The 19,437-nt window shown below is 40.5% G+C and overlaps 1 protein-coding gene across 1 annotated transcript in view; it reads left to right on the top strand.

The window, feature by feature from the left end:
• Nucleotides 1–214: 214 nt before the first annotated feature.
• The window catches only part of LOC131900907 (zinc finger protein 431-like), a 34,110-nt gene continuing 14,887 nt past the window's right edge, over nt 215–19,437 (top strand). The window contains exon 1 of the mRNA XM_059252227.1: nt 215–325. Within this exon, the coding sequence (XP_059108210.1) occupies nt 215–325 (111 nt within the window). The remainder of the gene's footprint in view (nt 326–19,437) is intronic.

A 19,437-nucleotide genomic window follows, 5' to 3' on the forward strand; every position in this document is an offset into this window, starting at 1 on the left:
TCCTCTGTGTATGTATGCGTGTTTGTGTGTGTGTGTGTGTGTGTGTGTGTGTGTGTGTGTGTGTAGACCATGTAGCCCAGCATTTATGACTCACAGTGATCTTCCTGCCTCTGTGTCTGAAGTGCTGGTACTAAAATAATGCACTACCACACACAGCTTTAAAAATGATTTTCATGGTCTAGTCTCCTCTTATTCTGGCTAGGGAGGCTAGGAGATGGTGTCAGACGCCCTGATGGTGGAATTACAGATAGTAGTGTGCTTTTATGTGAACTGGAATTGGAACTTGGATGCTCTGAAAGAATTTTCAGTGCCCTTAGCTGCTAAGGTATTTTTCCACACTAAGTTTTATGTTCTTGATTAGGTTTTCTGTCCAAGGCATCATAGTCCGTCTGATGATGATTTAAAATGGAATTTTCCTCCATTTGAGAGAATTAACCTCAGGCAGGGATGAGTTCCCTGACTGTTTATCCCATACAATGTGGTCAGCCCATTATCAATATATATACAACCAGAAAAAATGGATGCAGCAGGTGGTATTCATATATTCAGCAAACTTATTTACCCATACTTAACAAGAAGAAGTTGGAAGGGATTTGGGAAGGCATGAAATGATGAGATAAGATGGTAATGTGATGTGATATTTTTTAATTAACAATTTATAGAAATAAATTTTAAATAAAAAGAGGGACTTGATAGAGGGCTCAGCAATTACGAGTACTGGGTTTTTTACAGAGGACCCATGTTCCATTCCCAGAATCAATGTGGTAGTTAACCTCTGCTATAACTCTAGAGAGACATCTCCTGACCTCTTATGGCCTCTGTAGGTATTTTCCACAGACATATACAGGCAAAACACCTGTATAAATATGTTTTTTAAAAGAAGTAGAAAAATGAAAGAATGGAATTCTCTACAGTGATACCACAGCCATGAGACTAACAGAAGCCAGGGTTAATTAAAATGAAATCTTCTGGTCTTGCTTGGAAGCAGTGGTGGCCTTGAAGGGAGCCAGCCTGAACAGAGGCAAAAGCAGCTTTCTTCTGAGTATAATAAATCTCATCATAACCATTCATTTAGGAGTAGAGTATACAGTGATCTTAGGTGACTTTTCCTTGATGTTTTCTGTATTTGTATTCTCCATCTTATGTATCTTTGAGAATTGACACATCGGTACAGTTATCTTTCGAACAAACTTCAAGATTGACAGGTAGCATAGTCTCCAAAGGAATCTACATGCAGAGTGTCATTTCCTTGACTTTCAGGTAAGATCTTTTTTTTTTTTTTTTTTTTTTGGTTTTTCGAGACAGGGTTTCTCTGTGCAGCTTTGGGCCTTTCCTGGAACTCGCTTTGGAGACCAGGCTGGCCTCGAACTCACAGAGATCCACCAGGCTCTGCCTCCCGAGTGCTGGGATTAAAGGCGTGTGCCACCACCGCCTGGCCTCAGGTAAGATCTTGTGGTGCAATATGAACATGCCAGTGGCATGTCTTGCCATCATTTTAAATAATTATATGTTTCTGCATGGCTTTCAGACAAGAATGTTGCTTAATGTCTCTGCTTTTACATTGTGATCATGTTTAGAAATGTATTTGTTAGCCAGGCGGTGGTGGCGCACGCCTTTAATCCCAGCACTCGGGAGGCAGAGCCAGGAGGATCTCTGTGAGTTCGAGGCCGGCCTGGGCTACCAAGTGAGTTCCAGGAAAGGTGCAAAGCTACACAGAGAAACCTTGTCTCAAAAAAACCAGAAAAAAAAAAAGAAATGGATTTGTTAATTGAGCATAACTAGGAAGAGGGAGATCTATACATGAACATGTCCAGACTCCCTCAGGAAAATCTACATGCTTTCTTTTTTTATGAAAACTATTGTTTTGGAAATAACTTTCATGCTGTCTTGCCTCTAGCAGATAAGAAATCCTTCTCATTTCATTTGTCTTGTCTCTGGTGTTGGATATCCTCAATAGTCAAACTGATTACCTCTGTAACTAATTAAAACCCCAAGATTTGGATATATGTGTGAGGGATTGTCTTTAAAGGTTTTGAAGTTAAAGACCTATCTTTAATCCAGATAATTTGAGGTAATCAATCCACATTTAGCTGCTTGGTGGCAGTGCACACCTTTCACCCCAGCACTCAGGAAGCTGAACCAGTTGGATTTCTGAGTTTGAAGCCAGGTCGATGTACAGAATGAGTTCGAGAGATAGACATATAAAACCTTTCAGAAAACTCAAAAGAACCAATAAACAAGAGTAAGAAGCCAGGTGTTTGTGGTACACGTCTTTATTCCCAGCATTTGTGATGCAGAGCCAGGTGAATCTCTGTGAGTTCAACGCCAATCTTATCTACAGAATGAAATTCATATAGGCACTTAAACTACAGGGAGCAACCCTGTCAAAAAAAAAAACTGAATAAGGTCCACCTTTAATCTGCATAGCAACACTTGAGGGCAGCCTACATATATAAAAGATATTGAAGGAGGAAATTCTCTGTCTGCTTCTGCTTGCTCTGGCTACCAAGTTTATTTCTTTACTAGCATTGGAGTCTACTTCCTTAGAATTTTGGTGTATCCTGATGAGACATGGACTGAAGAACTACTGGACTTTTCAAATTTCCGTTGGTAGACAGCCATTGTTGGACTAGCTCAACCACAGGATGTGAGACATTGTAATAATTCCACTTTCTCCATACATAGAGAGATTCATCCTCCCAGGCCTGTTTGTTAATATTCTAATCCTGCCCCTTGGCACCATGCTATGTCCTGACATAGAAGCATATTCTTAAGGGAAAATTCCACCCATTTCCCACCTCTTTCTCCTGCTTTCCTCCCAGGAAGTGTGCACAACCTCAGACTTCTCAATCTTTCTCCCCCTCTCTCTTTCCCTCTTTCTCTTCCCCTTTCTTCCTTCCCCCACCAAATAAACCTCCTCACTGAGTTTGTCTGCATGTCATCTTTATCTGTCCCCTGCATTGGGGCACCTTGGCTCTCTACCTGCCAGTGCCTTCTTTATAAATTCATAACACTGTTCAAATACAGAAGCTTGAATAATGCAGTGTTTTTTTTTCCACTGTCCTAGGAGAAAGATGTACTGACTAATAATAGTGCTTGTGAACACATTCTTACTTACTCTATTATGTTTTAAACATTCATGTTCCCCTGAAGCTTACTCTTTATTATTTTTTAATTTGCCAACAGTTTGCTCTGAATTTCAGGAATAAAACTCCTAAAGCAATGGAGCCATCATCCCACTTTCTGATGGGAGGAAGATCTATTATCTTGTTTGTGATCTACTTCCTGCTTTTCTTTCCTGCTTGTCTGAAGTCCCTGTGACAGATAGGTAATATGTACCTTCAGTTCACCTGACATCAATGTGAAATCACAAAACAAAAATATTTTATGTCTTTATATTTCACTTCAGTTGTTAATATTCTGGGCACACTTCCACCTGAGGGACAGGGAATCACTCTATCCAACATAGTAGAGTGGGCTGTACAAGCTAGCCACACAGTGTCCAGGAGGAAGAAGGGGAAGAGCCTACTGAGAGCAGAAAGATAGCAGGGTCTGCTATTGGAGTCAGGGGCAAGTGCTATGAAAATGCAAATCTCTGCAGTTTCAGAAAAGGTCTGGGTCTGTGGTGGAAGGCAGGATCAGGAACCATTGTGCTGTGACTTTAAGCACAGTGTAACCCAATGGGAGGTGCTCTTGTCACTCAGACCTCAGTAGCCAATCAGGCCCTCCAGGCGACCTGCCAGTCAGAAGTTGTGCAGGGTCCTTCCGGCTGTCAGCTTTAAGCTTGGCTTTGAAGAGAAACTGCTGCCAGCAGTTTTGTGTGCAGTGCTGTGAGAGTTGCTGCAGGGAGCTGAGCAGAGAACATGGCCGAGCTGGGAAACCACAACATGGTGAGTGAGGTGCAGAAGCCAGTGTGGTGGGTCCTTCTCAGACCCGGATGGGATCCTTCAGCCAGAATCCCTATCCTGTGAGGTCCCGTGTGGTCCTTGAAACTTCCTATTTACAGGGCAGGCCTCTAGATATCTTTTCTGTGTGGGCTGCATCTGTTCACAGAATTGGGAGCAGGGAGATGTGTGTAGAAACATCTTTGTAGTCAGCTTAAACATGCTTTTACTGCACCCATGGAAAGCAGATTGCCAAACTTGGATCGGATTAGTTTCTCCAATACCTTCTAGAGCTTCAGCACTGTGTATTTAACTTTCATGTGTAAGATCCATTTATAGGGGGCTGGAGAGATGGCTCAGTGGTTAAGAGCATTGACTGCTCTTCCAGAGGTCCTGAGTTCAATTCCCAGCAACCACATGGTGGCTCACAACCATCTGTAATGGGATGTGGCGCCCTCTTCTGTATACATAATAAATAAATAAATCTTTAAAAAAAAGATCCATTTATAGTTAATTTTGTGGAGGTTGTAAATGGCATCTCATTTGTTGGGTAGCACTTCACTCCTAAGGAGTGAGAGAGAAGAGAGAAGAGTTGAACTCGTGATATAAAGCATTTACTAATTCTTAGGAGATAGTAAGTCTCACAAAATAGAATTTAGCTGAGGAAGAACTACAAAAACAAACAAACAAACAAACAAACAGCCAGATGTGGTGGCACATGTCTTTAATCCCAGCACTCAGAAGGCAGAGCCAGTCAGATCTCTGTGAGTTTGAGGCCAGCCTTGTCTAGAGAGCAAGATCGAGGACAGGCACTAAAACTACACAGAGAAACCCTGCCTCAAAAACAAACAAACAAACAAACAAATTAATTAATTAATTAAATAAAAGCCTCAAAGATAAGAGTATAGTAACCAGCCTAGTTAGAGATTAGGACAGTAGGATACACCTTTGTTCACCAAGATCGTCCAGACATTTGGCTTCAAACCATTACAAAGGAGACATCACTTATTTACAACCAGCCAAGAGGCATAACCAGCCTAGAGGCCATATCAAAGAATGGGACTCTAACAAGCTGCTCATTGAGGCATTACAGGGTAACAACCAACTTTATATCCTGGTATGCCATAAACTTCCAGTTTTCTTCTTGAGAGCAGTATAGTTCTGCCAGATGGGCAATGTGACACCAGGTGACAGCTATTTCAAAAGTAAAAGACTAGCTGGGCAGTGGGGGCACACCTTTAATCCCAGCACTCACTCAGGAAGTAGAGGCAGGTTGATCTCTGTGTGTTTGAGGTCAGCTTGATCTACAGGGGTATGTCTAGGACAGACTCCAAAGTTATACAGTGAAAATACGTCTCAATAAACAACAACAACAACAAAAATGTATAAAGCAAACAGAAAAATAAAACACTGTTGTGTAAAAGACTGCCCTGATCAAGCAAGGTTTTCCTTTGGGCCCTCAGGCAGGGATTAGGAAAATTTTGGGGAGATCTAGTAATAGCCGTGGGTCTAGGACTTGGGTGCTTTCTTTAAGGTTCTGATGTTTTGATGATAAAACAGAGCTTCTTCCCTAAAATCATGAATACATTTTGGAGAACTAGCAATTGTCTGGAGCCAGGGCCTTTTTGGTGGGGTTGGTTCAGATCCTGAGAATCCAACTCTTTCTACTATGCAGGGCTATGGTTATCCATCCACAGATCACTGTGGGCTTAATCAGTAATATTCTTGAGATACACTGTTTCCCCTTGTGCAGCATGGTTTGATTAGCCTCATATTTGAGTCTGTCCCATTGTATGATACTTTCTGCTAACTTCCTACAAGTTTCCCATTTCCTTCCATGTCCCCCCTAGAAGTAGTATAAAGGTGCTGTTCTTCTTAAGAAGCTTAGGTGACATGAGACACACCTTGTGTAAGACCTCCCCACCTCAGCTTTTATATTTTCTAACTTATACTTCTCTTTCTCATCCCCTGTTACCTTCTCCTCAAGACCCAGTCACTGAAGAAGATCCTGCTGTTTCACATCATTGGGGTACTTAAGAAATAATTTTGGAAATGTCTTTGCTGTGTATATCTCCCATCTGTCTAAGTGAGTAGACTTGCAGTCTTCTGTCCCTATTTACATTGCTGAAAGTGTAACCTGAAGACTGAACCTAAATATAACAAGGATGATTAGCATAAGTGGAACGCAATGTCTCTTCTAGGCTGGCTCCTCTTTTAGAATTAGCTGGAGATGAATGCATGCTATCATTAAAGAGATTTTTCTTTATCTCTGAATTGTGTTGAGTGATTTCTCCCTTGGAAATCATTTTAGTTCTAGAATAGCTGCATGTCAATTGTGTTAGAAAAATGTTTCTGAAACAAGCTCTCTTGTGTTAACACCAGTGGCCTTGGTCCCAGTCTGTTGCTTTCTATGGCAATGACTCTGCTGTCCTCTATATTACACATTAAAAAACATTAAATTAAATGATTGTGTCACCTCAGAGTTTCAAAACTATCAATTTGTGTCATGCAGTTGCATATCAATTGCAGTAAAAGGAAAAGGATTTGCATGTGGAGCATGGTTTCTACCTTCAGACCAGAATATTACGAATAGTTTATTGTGTACACTGCTGAGGGAAACAGGGTGGGCAATCAGCTTCTGGAGTCACCATTATGAAAACAAACCTGATTGTAGCAGGAGGAGTGATTTTGTAATTTCCCAGCATGTACTAATTGCTGTCTTGTGAATGAAGATAGACCAGACTTGTTGGTGTACAATTTGGGAAGATCAACTTGTGCCAAAAATATTGAATTTTTAATTGTACAACTCTTCTATGCAGATATTTTCAGTCCTGCTTGACACAGTTATGTTAGCTCAGATGTTTGAGCAAAGGGTCATTGACTGTAACTCTGTGTGTCAGGTTACAGCTCACAGTAGCCCACAAGTGCATATGGGAACTTCAACCTCTCTCTTATTAATGACATCCCCTCTACTAAAGAAGGTTCCACTCTTTTTGCAAGTCAATATACCTAAGTATTTTATCTTAAAATTACTTTAAAATACTATCTATTGTTATTACTTTTTAATTTTTTTTTCTGGACCTGAGGACCAAACCTATGGCCTTGTGCTTGCTAGGCAAGCACTCTACCACTGAGCAAAATCCCCACCCCTATTTTTAACATTTTTAAGTTCATTACTGCTTTTATCTATTTTTTTCTGTTCTCTGTGTATAGTTCATAAATTGTTTCATTCCTTCTCTCAAGAGCTGTTGATTATTGATTTCTGTGTAGAGCAGTGTCTTGTGTAGCCCAGGCTAGACTCATGCTATGTAATTGAGAATTGCTTTGAACACTTAATCTGCCTCTGCTGCCCAGTGCTGGGAGACAGTTTGGCAACTCCTTCCAGGCTGGGCCCAGTGAGAAGGGAAAATGCACAAATTAATAAGTGTCCACCAGTCTCTCTGGCATTTAGGGTGACATACAAATGAATAGAGACCTGTGTAAATCTGATCCAGCTGATGTAGTGGCAGTGCAGAAAGGTGGGGGCAGGAAGGAGGGTGAGAGCTTACCTGCTTCAACAGTAGTTGAGATTAGCAATGTGGAGTCATGTAATCAATTTTAGATTCTCCAGAAATGTCCTGACTGCCCATTTTTCAGGGTCCATAAATCAGATCATTCAGTGATCTGAATAAAGGACTGACCTTGTAGTGCAATGAAATTACTGTAGTTACACTGGTTCAACCAATAGAGAAGGTCTGAGTAAAAGAGTGCAGCCCTGCCTAGCAGACTGTTATTTTTTGTTGTTGTTGTTTAAGAAAAATAGATACACTTAATCTTTTTTTTGTTGTCATACTAATCCCTGATTTCTGGAACACATGGAAATCAATTGTGTTTAAACTTTTCAGAGGAATTCTTTGAGATTTTAACTACATCATGCCACAGTCTCTTTTCTTCCTAGAAGAACTACTAGAAAACAACTCATTGTTTTCTAATTCATGACCTGTTTTCCTTTAACAACAGTTACAAAGTACTTACAGTTACTGTTTGAATGTGACCTGTGTTTTACCTCCCAGCTGGGAGGCATAGGTTTGGCGTTTGGCACCACTCAACAATCAGTGTGTATTGGGATTTGTACACAAAGGAGTGTGTCCTTGAAGGGGAACAGGAAGTGCTCTGAGAGCCTGGAAGAATTTCTACTAAAATACAAATACCTCAGATTTAGGGTCCTGCCTACCCCTAGGGTGGAAGAGCAGAGCAAGAGGGCCCTGTGCTGTCTGTGTCATTTGATCTCTGATCACCCAGTGGGGGAGCTACTACTGTCCTGACTCCCAGATGGGGGGCCTTAGCTAATGTGGGACCCTGGAAAGGTATAGCAGTTAGGAGCACCAGTGGGAGGTAGCTTGCAGGTTCTTTCTAGGATTATCTTCTGGCTCTGCTGTAGGGAGCTGTGAGGGAGAAAACAAGCCATGTCATGGTGAATGTGGGGACCACTGACTGCAGACCAAAAGGAGCAGTTCTGCTGAGCTGTCAGAGCTTCTGTCACTTGGATGGATCATGAACCAGACTTTTGTTTTGTCTATCCACGTGGTTACCTGGGCAGTGACCTTTCTCTGAGGCTCTCTGAATGTTGATTTTGTGAAATGGAGAAGGCTCTGCCAACCTGGCTGTAGAAAGCTGTGATTCTTGTAATATATGTGTCCAGTGTGCACAAATAGGCTTTGCTTATAGTGAGCAGTGGGATGACAGATTGGAAATCTGAAGATCTAGTTTCTAGAACTTCTAATCATTTCACTCCACTTTCAGGTTTGTCTTACAAATGTTACAAATAGTTTAGCAACTGGTAGAAAGAAGTGTTGGGGATCCTCCTTCAGCAATACATGATTAGAATGTTTTAAAACTTTCATTAATAGTCTCAACCTGATTTAGGGAAGTCCAGTTCCAGGGGAGAAAAGAAGTTTCTGAGCAGCAGATATATTTCAGGTTTGCATGTTGTTGGGAAGATGCATAGGGCAGATTCCACATCATGTGCCGTAATCCATGTGGGAGAAAATAGACATTCAATTATTCTTCTATAGTGTTTTATGATTTGGCATCAGTGGGACTGGGTTTGCCTGAAAACACAAGAGGACATGAGGGTTTGAAGAGCCATTGCAGGAGATTACCTCCATTTGCCAAGAGAGCTCTAGGGTTTGGGGCCTCTCTGCAACTGGACTGTAAGAAACAACAGTTTAAGGGTCACTTGGAATTAATTTTTTGGGAGTTGTGACATCTGTGTTAATTTCTATATATGTAGAGTATAGGTAATTGGTTAACATTGGTCAAGATCACACTTTTCCTGGCTGAGATTCCTTTGATATTTTTATTAAAAATTTACTTCTGCTTCAGTCCTTGGCTTTTTCTGTCTCCTTTTTTCTTTTACAAATGTTTTACATATATATGATTATTGTAGCTTTTTGGTAAATATAGAAACCACATAGTATCAATATGTGTATTATTTCTTCATGATCTTACTGAACATTCTGTGTGTTTCCACTTTGCATGTAGCATTGAAATCAGGAATCCTGTTATAAATCATTGTGAATTTTTTTAGGAATGTATTCAGTTCATGCTGCAAATATACCAAACACAGCCTCTTAATATTGAGGTATCATGTTCCCGTGTGTCATTTATTTACTTCTTTGATAATTTAGGTAAAGTTTTGTTGTTGTTGTTGTTGTTAATTAGTGAAAGAGTTTTATTTTATTGTGTAAAATGTAATATAGGATGTGTCAGGTGGCACAGTGGGGGACTCATAACTACATGCTACTCCAAATCTAGGTGATCTGATGCCCTCTTTCCTTGTATGTCACCTGTGAACACATGAAAGACATTCTCTCTCACACACAAACACACACATCTGGGGATAAACTTTTTCCAAAGTTCTTGTGACTCGTAAAGCCCTTAGTGAAAGCAATTTGCTTTAAGTATATAAAACAAATCATACACTGTTTTTTTAAAATCTGTTATCTTGCATTTGGTATGAAAAAGTTTCCATTTCCTCACTTGTTGTAGAATATCATTTTGAGTTGTTTACTTTTGTTTATGCTGTGGAACATTTGTTTAATGATGAAAAGATGTGTTGCGTTCTTTTATATTGCATTTTTTAAACTCGGTGAAGCTGTGTTACTTTTTGTGTCTAAAACACATTATGGTCTAGTAACAAGCTGATGAGCCACTAGTGAGGCAGGAGAAAGGCTAGACAGGGCTGGCAGGCAGAGAGAATAAACAGAAGGAAAAATCTGGAGGAAGAGAAGAAAGAACAAGAAAAGGGAGAGGGGATTGCTAGGGATCAGCCACCAAGCCCCACACCAGCCCTGCAGTAAAAGTGAAAGTAAAATTTACAGAAGTAAGAAAGCCTAGAGGCAAATAGTAGACAGGATAAGTTTAGAAAAGCTGATAAGAAACAAGCAAAGCAAAGGTCAGATATTTATAATTTAGAATAATCTTGTGTGTAATTTGTTTGGGAGCTGGGTGGTGGGCCAAAACAACCAACAACACTCCCTCTGATGCAGACTTACAGGTAATCATCAGCCATAGCAAACAAAATGGTGCCTAAGGGATCCCAACAAATATAATTTTCTTTATTATAAGAGAGTGAGTTCCTTTTAGTAATCAAAATTATTTTCAACAAAGTTAAAACATCAGAAAGCTTGAAGCAAATATCCCCAGTTTTGGTGAAACCGCTCTTCTCTCCCAATCCATTTTATATTATCAGCTAAGGACAGGACTGGAGTGCACAGGATTAGTGTTGGCCAGTGATTTCTTGTGGTTTAATTTTATTAAGAATCTTGTTGTTTTTGTTTAAGGGGCCATTGTATATATTTTTAGGTGTCTTTTTTTGTCTTGTTTTTTTTCAGTGGTTCCATCTATGATGCTGATTTTATTAATTGTCATGTAAATTTATTGTTTTATCTCTTAAAAATGATAAATATTCACTTTTTTTCAGAAAATTTACTATTTTCCATATGAATGTCTTGAGCTTGTGTTGACTTGGGGAGTTTCTGTGAAGAGACAGTTTTACATTTCTCTTATTGATCTTAGAGGCTCGATTCTTCTTCTTCTTCTTTTTTTTGTTTGTATTTTGAGACAGGGTTTCTCTGTGTAGCTTTGTAGCCTGTCCTGGAACTTGCTCTGTAGACCAGGCTGGCCTCGAACTAACAGAAATCTGTTTGCCTCTGCTTCCCAAGTGCTGGGTCTAAAAGCATGTGCCACTACCGTCTGGCCCTCAACTCTTGACATATTTGGGTTATCCTCTTGTTTCTATCTTCATGTTTGGGTTTTTGCTGCTTAAGGGATTATTGTGGTTAATACGTTGATTTGGGTTTTTTTAATTATCTGATATATTATTGTCTCTGTCTTAATTAGCTTTAGATGTTAACATGATGCAGCCTAGTGTCATCTGAAGCAACATCAATGGAGGCTTTGTCCAGATCAGAAGCACTGGGTGTTAAATTTGTGAGAAAATGTGATTGATGTAGAAAGGCTCTTCCACTGAGGTTTCAATACCCTAAGGAAGTGGACCTGATATGGTTCACAGATCTAGCTTAGGACAGGACAGTGAACCAGCAAGAGAGAATGCCAGTAAACAAAGTTTTCCAGTGGTTCTTGCCTTTAGTTCTGAGTTTCTATTCAAAGCTCCCACAATTATGGTTTGTGATCTGGCAATATCAGCAATATAAATAATTGCTTTTGCTTAGAGAATGTAATCACAGGAAGATACATGCAAGTTACATCAAATTGTTGTGATGGCTCTTCTTGGTAGTCTCACTGCCCATTTCTGAAATTAACAAAAACCCAGAGTTGGGTATACTTGTGAGGAATTTTTTTTTATGTTTTAAAATCAAATGTACTTCTTTAATCTTGATCATTTGAGGAGGAATAAACCTTCAGCTTCTTGCTGAATGTGTACACCTTTAACCCAAGCACTCAGGAAGCAGAAACAATTGGATTTTCCTGAATTTGAGGACATCCTTGTCTACAGAATGAGTAACTGTAGTACACAGATTAACCCTGTCTTGAAAACAATGAATAAATAAATAATAAATAAGCGATGTTTGAGATCCACCTTTAATCTGGACTGCACCTCTGGGGAGAACCTACATATATAAAGCTCTCCCTCCCTTCCTCCCTCCCTCTCTCTCTCTCTCTCTCTTTCTTTTTGTTTCTGTGCCATAGCACAGACTACCAAGTTCACTCCTTTACCAGCATTAGAGCCCACTTCCTGGTATTTTGGTGTATAAGGTAGACCAGTTGAAATATCAAGCCTCATATACTGAATTACTGGACTCTTCATATTGCCATTGATAGACAGCCATTGTTGGACTATCTGGAACACAGTTTGTGAGATATTCTATTAAATCAACTTTTTTTTTTTTTTGGTTTTTCGAGACAGGGTTTCTCTGTGTAGCTTTGCGCCTTTCTTGGGACTCACTTGGTAGCCCAGGCTGGCCTCAAACTCACAGAGATCCACCTGCCTCTGCCTCCTGAGTGCTGGGATTAAATGCGTGCACCACCACCGCCCAGCCTAAATCAACTTTTTACATACATGGAGAGATTCATTGTGATGGTCCTATTCATGTAGAAATTCTTGAATAACACAATTGTGTTTTTTCACCTATCCACTGAGGAAGATGTGCTGGTTAACAATGGTGCTCAGAAATGCATTCTTTCTAGTTCAATTATTCTCTAAGTATTCAGCTTTCAATAAAGACTATTTTTTATCATTATTTAATTTTCCAACACTTTTCTGAATTTCAAAAATAAAATTCTTTAAGCAATAGAGCCATCATCCAGCTTTCTGATGGGAGAAAGACTTATTATCTTGTGGGTGATCTACTTCCTGCTTTTCTTTCATTGTTGTCTGAAGTCCCCTTGACAAGCAGGTAAAAAGGACATTCAACTCACCTGACCTCAGCGTTAAGCCATGTAACAAACATCTCCTATTTTGTGATTATATCTCTCTTTAGTTGTTAATATTGCCGGTACCCATCCACCTGTGTGACAGGGAATCACTGCATGCCACATATTTTAGTGATATAGCCACATTGTGTCCAAGAGGATGAAGAGAAAGTGCCTATAGAGGACAGGAGGAAAGCAGGGTCCCCTATTAGAGTCAGGGGCAACTGCTATTTACATGCAAATCAGCTGATTCAGAAAAGCTCTGGGTCTGGGGTTGAAAGTAGGATCAGGAACCATTGTGCTGTGCCTTTAAGCACAGATTAATCCTATGAGAGGTGCTCCTGTCACTCAGGCTTCAGTAGCCAATCAGGTGTTCCAGGCAAAAGTTGTGCAGGGTCCTTCCTGCCCCAGGGCTTCAGGCTTGGCTTGAAGAGAAGCTGGTGCCAGTGGTTTTGTGTGCTGTGCTGTGAGTTCTGCTGAAGGGAGCTGAGCAGAGAACATAGGAGAGCTGGAAAAACATGAAATGGTGAGCTAGTGGCTGCTGTCCCTAGACTGAGAGGAGAGGCCAGTTGAGCCATGGGAGAGGAGCCAGTGTTGTAGGTCCTCCGCTGGCTGGGTGGGAGCTAGTGTCTGGATGAAGAGTTCCACATGTTCTTGCTTGGTCATGCATGGTCCTGCTGTGCCTGCATGCTCCATTGTGGTTTTTCATGGTCCTGTGTGGTCTTTTCAGTTTTGAGTCATGGTCACTGATGTTGGTGGAGGTGGACCTGAACCCTGTCTGTAGCCCCATAGGCATTGCCCTTGTTATTCTTGTGAATAACCACCCTAAATCTTGGATTATACATCTGTAGCACCACAGAGTTCTAAAATTACCTATTTGAGTCACATTGTGGACTGTTCATTGCAGAACAGGGAAAGGATTTGTGTGTGGAGCATAACTTCTCATTGTAGACTGGAAGAAGAGGAACAGTGTACTGTGTACAGTGCAGGGTGAAACAGACTAGACAATAGCTTGATCACAGACTGAAGTTGAAGGCTGTGAGCTGCAGGCATCTCCATTACAAAGAATGACTGAGAAGGCAGTGTGAGTGACTTTCTCTGTAATTTTCCTGCATGGATTAATTTCTTCCATTTGAATGAAGACAGACAGAATTGGTGGGCGTATAATTTTGGGAAGATATCTTGAATTAGTAAGTATTCTGTTTCAAATTAGAGAACTCTCCTACTTAGATATGTGCAATCCTGGTGGACACAGTTAAGTTAACTCAGAGGTTTGAGACACAGGCCATTGGCTCTAACTCCATGTGTTAGCTTACAACAATCAGTGGCTAACACTTCACATGGGACAAATCATACACTGTCTTATTAATGGTATCCTCTCTGTCAAAGTATTACCTACTCCATTTCAATGTCAGTATACCTAAGTGTCCTAATTATTTTTATCATTATAAAACATAAATTATTGGTATCATTTTTAAAATTCACTTTGTAAAATGTATTACTGTAATTTTTTACTATTTAACAATGTTTTCCATTTTCAGAATCTCATTTCATTTTTTCAATGCTATTTATTTATTCATCAATGCATTTATATCTGTTTAGAGTAGTGATTCTCCACATGCCAGATCATTGCTCCATCTAGGTAATCAAATGACCCTATTACAGGGTTGGTCTAAGACAATCAAAAAACACAGATGTTTATATTATAATTCCTAGCATTAGCAAACATGTGGTTATGAACTAACAGTGAAAATAATTATAGAGTTGAGGGGTCACCACATCATGAGAAACTGTACTTAATGGTTACAACATTAGGTAGGTTGAGAACCACAGGTTTAGACCAGTGGATCTTGTAGCTCAGGCTTGCATCACACTATATAATTGAGAATTGCTTTGGACACCTAATCTTGCCTCTGCTTCCCAGTGCTGGAAGGACAGTCTTGAAACTCCTTCCAAGCTGGGCCTTGACTGGTCTGTGGAAAGGAAAATAGACCAGTGAATGAGAATCCTCCAAGTTCTTCACATTTTATTGTGAAATTACAAATAAAGTGGGACCTGAGTTCACTGGCCAAGTGTAAAACAAGTGTAGTCACAGCAGAGAAAGGGATGGGCAAGGAAGATCGTGAAAGCTTTCCTGCTGTGACAGTAGTTCACATTAGCAATGAGTAGGTAATCCATTTTAGATGATCAATAAATGTTCTGACTGGCCATTTCTTCAGTCCACAGGCCATGTTATCTAGAGTCTGGATAGAGAACTGAATTTTTATGAAACCGAATTACTGTAATTATATCAGTTCAACCTAAGTAGTAGAACTGGATACAGTGGTGTGGCCCCGCCTAATATGACTCTTTTCCAGGTTTATGATGTATATTCAGAGAGAAATAATGTTAGCACTTGGTGTGCTCTAACACAAATTCCTAGTCTCTGGAGCACAGGGACATAAAGCCAGTTTCAACTTTTTCACCACTTTTTTTTGAATTATAATTATATTATTCCCACTGTATTATTTCCTGCCTCCAATCCCTCTCACAGTCCCTTGTGTTTTAATCCATGGCCTCTTTTTGGTTAACAACAGATATGGTTTGAATGTGACTTGTGTTTGGATACAGGATCACTCAGCTATGAAATACAGGGCTGTTTACACTGCACATTGACTGTGTAATGGAGTGTCCACAAATAGGATTCTGTGCCTTGGAAGAGGAACAGGAAGTGCTCTGGGAGAATGGAGGATTTCACTGAACTACAGATTTCCTGGAATAGTATCTTGTCTGACCATAGTATAGAAGGACCAACTTGGGAAGGTTTTTGCTCTCTGAGTCATTTGATCTCTGCACACCCACTAGGATAACTGTTCATGTCCTAAAGCCCAGCTGGGTGGTCCTAGCTAATGAGGGATTGTGGGAAGGCTTTGCAATTAGGAATACCAGTAGGAGGAAGCTTAGAGGTTCTTTCCAGGAATTTCCTTTTGTTCTGCTGTAGGGAGCTGTAAGGACAACTATATGCCATCTCATAGTGAGAGTGGGAGCCACTGTCCCTAGACCAGAAAGTGCAGGTTGGCTTATCTATCAAAGATGCTTGGATTGTGATGGACCATGGGCCAGACTGAGTTTCTGTTGGTCCCTGTGGTGACTTGGGTGGTGGCCTTTGGCCTCTGACCTTTATGGAGTGTGGATTCTCTGGGGAGGGGGAGGCCCTGCCACCCTGGCATGGATGACTCTGAGATTAGAATATCACTGCCTCATGTTTTATAATTGAGAATTGCTTTGAACACCTAAACCTGCCTTTGTTTCCTGCTGCTAGGAAGACAGTCCCACAGTTCCTTCCATTCTGAGCCTTGACTGGTCAGTGAGAAGGAAAAATAAACCACCAGTTAATGAGTGACCTCCAATGTCTCTGACTTTTAGTGGGTCTTTTAAATGAAGAGGGAACTGTGCAGTGTTAAGTTCACAGACTAACTTTGAAGCTGCTAGAGTCACAGTGCAGAAAGCCAGAGGCAGGATGGAGGTTGATATCTTTCCTGCTTCAACAGTAGTTGAGATTAGCAATTTGGCATTTGGTAATCACTTTCAGATGCTCCATAAATTCCCTGATTGGTCATTATTGGGTTTCATAGACTAGGGCAATCGTGAATCTGGGTAAAGGACTGACCTTATCTTGAACCCAAGTTGCTATAGTTATAGTAGTTCAACCAAAATAGATCAATGTAAAATGTTGTGGCTGTGCATAACAGGATTTTTATTTTTCTGGTTTTAGATGTTAACCCTGTTATAAAAGTTTTGAGAAATCTTTGATGTGCTGTAATATAAATTCCTAGTCTCTGGAGCCCATGGACATAAAGCTTGTTTCAACTTTTCAAAATATCTTTTTGAGATTATAACTACATCATATCCATATTTTCTTTCCTATCTCTAAGTCCTGCTATAACCCCTCACATTTTCTAATTCACAGCCTATTTTTCTTTAATAACCAACAGTAACACTAGTTACTGTGTAAATATGACCTATGATTGTTTGTAGTTGTCCCAGCTACAAGGCAATGGGTTGGCTGCACTACACGTTTAGTGTGTTATAGAATGTGCACACAAAGGACCCTGTGCTTTGGATATGGATCATGATGTGCTCTAGGAGAGTTGGAGAATGTCTATTAAAATGCAAACTTTCCTGACTAGGGCATGAATGCTGGGCTGGAAGGGCAGAGCTGGAAGGACTGTGTTTTATGAATCATTTGATCTCTGACCACCCAGTAGGGGAGTTATTAATATTCTGAGGCCTAGCTGGGTGGCCCTAGCCAATGAGAGACTCTGGGAAATCTTAGCAATTAGGAGTACTAGTGGAAGGTAGCTTTCAAGTTCTTTCCAGGATTCTTCTCTGCTTCTGCTGTAGTGAGTTGTAAAGAAGACCACAAGATATGCCATGGTGAGTGAAGAGTGTTCATAGCAGGTCTGCTGAGATGTCATTTCTATTGGGATTTGGATCAATAATGAGCCAGACTGTGGTTTTGTTGGTCCGTATGGTGACCTGGGAAGTGGCCCTTGTTCTCTGAGCCTCAATGTGAATGGATTTCCTGGGGAGAGGGAGACTCTGCCGTCCTGGCATGGGAGGATATGATGCTTATGGTATCAGTATCCAGTGGGTACACATGAGTGTGGTTTTGGTGTGCAGTAGGAAAACAGATTTTGAGCAATATATGATTAGAATGCTCTAAGTTTCTGCTACCACCAGACTCAATGGTGTGATTCTGTAAAGTTCAGTTCCAGAGAACAATAGGAGTTTCTGATCTTCAGAGGTTTCTCAGGTGTACATGATGTTTGGTAGGTGGAATGGGCAGAATCCAAACCTCCTGTCATAATCCATGTGACAGGAAGCATTCATAACTAATAAGAAGTCTCTGTGTCATGGTTTTGTAGCTGGTTCATGACACAAATGGAAACCTGCTACGTGTCTCCACTTCATTTTAAATTGGTTGTTTTGCTTTTTTTATGTATTATGTCTATGCTCATAAATAAATATGAAGTACTGAACCCATTATTTCTTCTAATTATATGATTTTAGGGCAGACCACTTTGTCTTGGATAACCAACTAAGATGCTGACATCTGGGAAAAACAATTTTCCCTCTCAACAGACATTAGTTTCCTATAGTACTTTTTCTAGGAACAGGGTCTCATTAGAGCTCCCTAAACTTCCTATGTTAATATGTGTGCTGGCCATGTTTGCTTCTCTACCTGAGATCTTCTTGCAGATCTTAGGGTCTGTCTTCCATGCTAGCTGTGGCTTTGGCTTCCCAGCTTCCTGCTCTGGAGGTCCAGGTCTCCTACTCCAGGGCCCTGTGCTTTGCAGTGGATGGGCTGCCTTGCTCTCTCCACTGGTCTTGATCTTAGAGCAGGTCTCGAGTTTAGCTGCCAAACACTGTACATTCTGCCTCTTTCCTCAAAACTGAAATCACCACAGGATTCCCATTTCTTCTGAGTCAGGCTAAGAATAATATCTGGAAGGACATTTTCAGGGAAGAGGAATGTCTGTGAACATGTTCTATGGGTGTGTATGTGAGGGACTTCCCTGGGGTGGCATCTGGAGATTGCTGGGCTTGTGAGGAGAGAAGTGGAGAAATTTCTGTTCAGTTTGTCTCAGGGAGAGGGTATGCATAGTAGGTGATTTGTGGGCTTTGCCCGGGGAGGCAGGAAGTTGGGGCTGCAAAAGCTCACAGACCCTGTGCACCAACCCAGCTCTATTCTTACCTATCTAAATTATCTGCAGAGAAGAAGGAGATGTTCATGGAGTGTTATGTGGCCTGATCATTTGGCGCCCTTGAACTAGTCCCTGGAATCCCCCAGGACCTGGATCTAGGTGGACAAGGAGTCAACAAAGGCTGGTGATGAAACCCAGAGTTGTGGATGTTGTAATGCTGCTCCTGCAGTTGTTAGGAGTAGCAGGATGCTGGAACAGTGCAGGAACAGCTTGCCATGGTCACAGAGGTGAGAATTTGATGCAGGAAAAGTGATCCAGGAATCCACCTACCCTTTTTAAGGATCTTCCTGCCACCAGGCTGCCTTCTGTTTCTTTAGTCTCTAAAATACTCTCCAGACCCTTCTTTGAGTGCAAATGCTTTCCAAATACTTACTCGTACCCAGCTGCTTTACTGAGTGTTCCAGGGGGTCACCATTGCATTCTGAGACTTCAGATACTGCTAGAGACTTGGATGTTTCTGAGACAGCATGGGTGATCCTCATAGGTAAAACTGGTAATGTTATAAGGCAAATAAACTCATAACTGTTGTTTTGAGGCATTTCTATTTTGTATTTAAAAATCTAGTTATATTGGTTATTATCAGAATTAGGGAGTTGGTTAAAATTATAAATTGTTGCTGTTCCTATAGATGTTGGTTAGACAAGTCAGGATTAGATAATTGTTTGGAAGCTCTCTCTTGTATAGAAAGAAAACTGTTATATTTTGAATAATAAACCAATAGTATAAAATGAAATGTTTACTGGAATTGGTTTTATATGTTCAGTGTAAATTAGTTTATATTTGTTTTATTTATTCCATATATTCAACATATATTATTCATTAAACTATACAGTATTAGTTTGAGGCTTGCTGGAGCTTTGTAATCTTGTCTCAAACAACAGAGCAAAATT

Source organism: Peromyscus eremicus, unplaced genomic scaffold, assembly GCF_949786415.1.
Source record: "Peromyscus eremicus unplaced genomic scaffold, PerEre_H2_v1 PerEre#2#chrX_unloc_1, whole genome shotgun sequence".
Lineage (NCBI taxonomy): Eukaryota > Metazoa > Chordata > Mammalia > Rodentia > Cricetidae > Peromyscus > Peromyscus eremicus.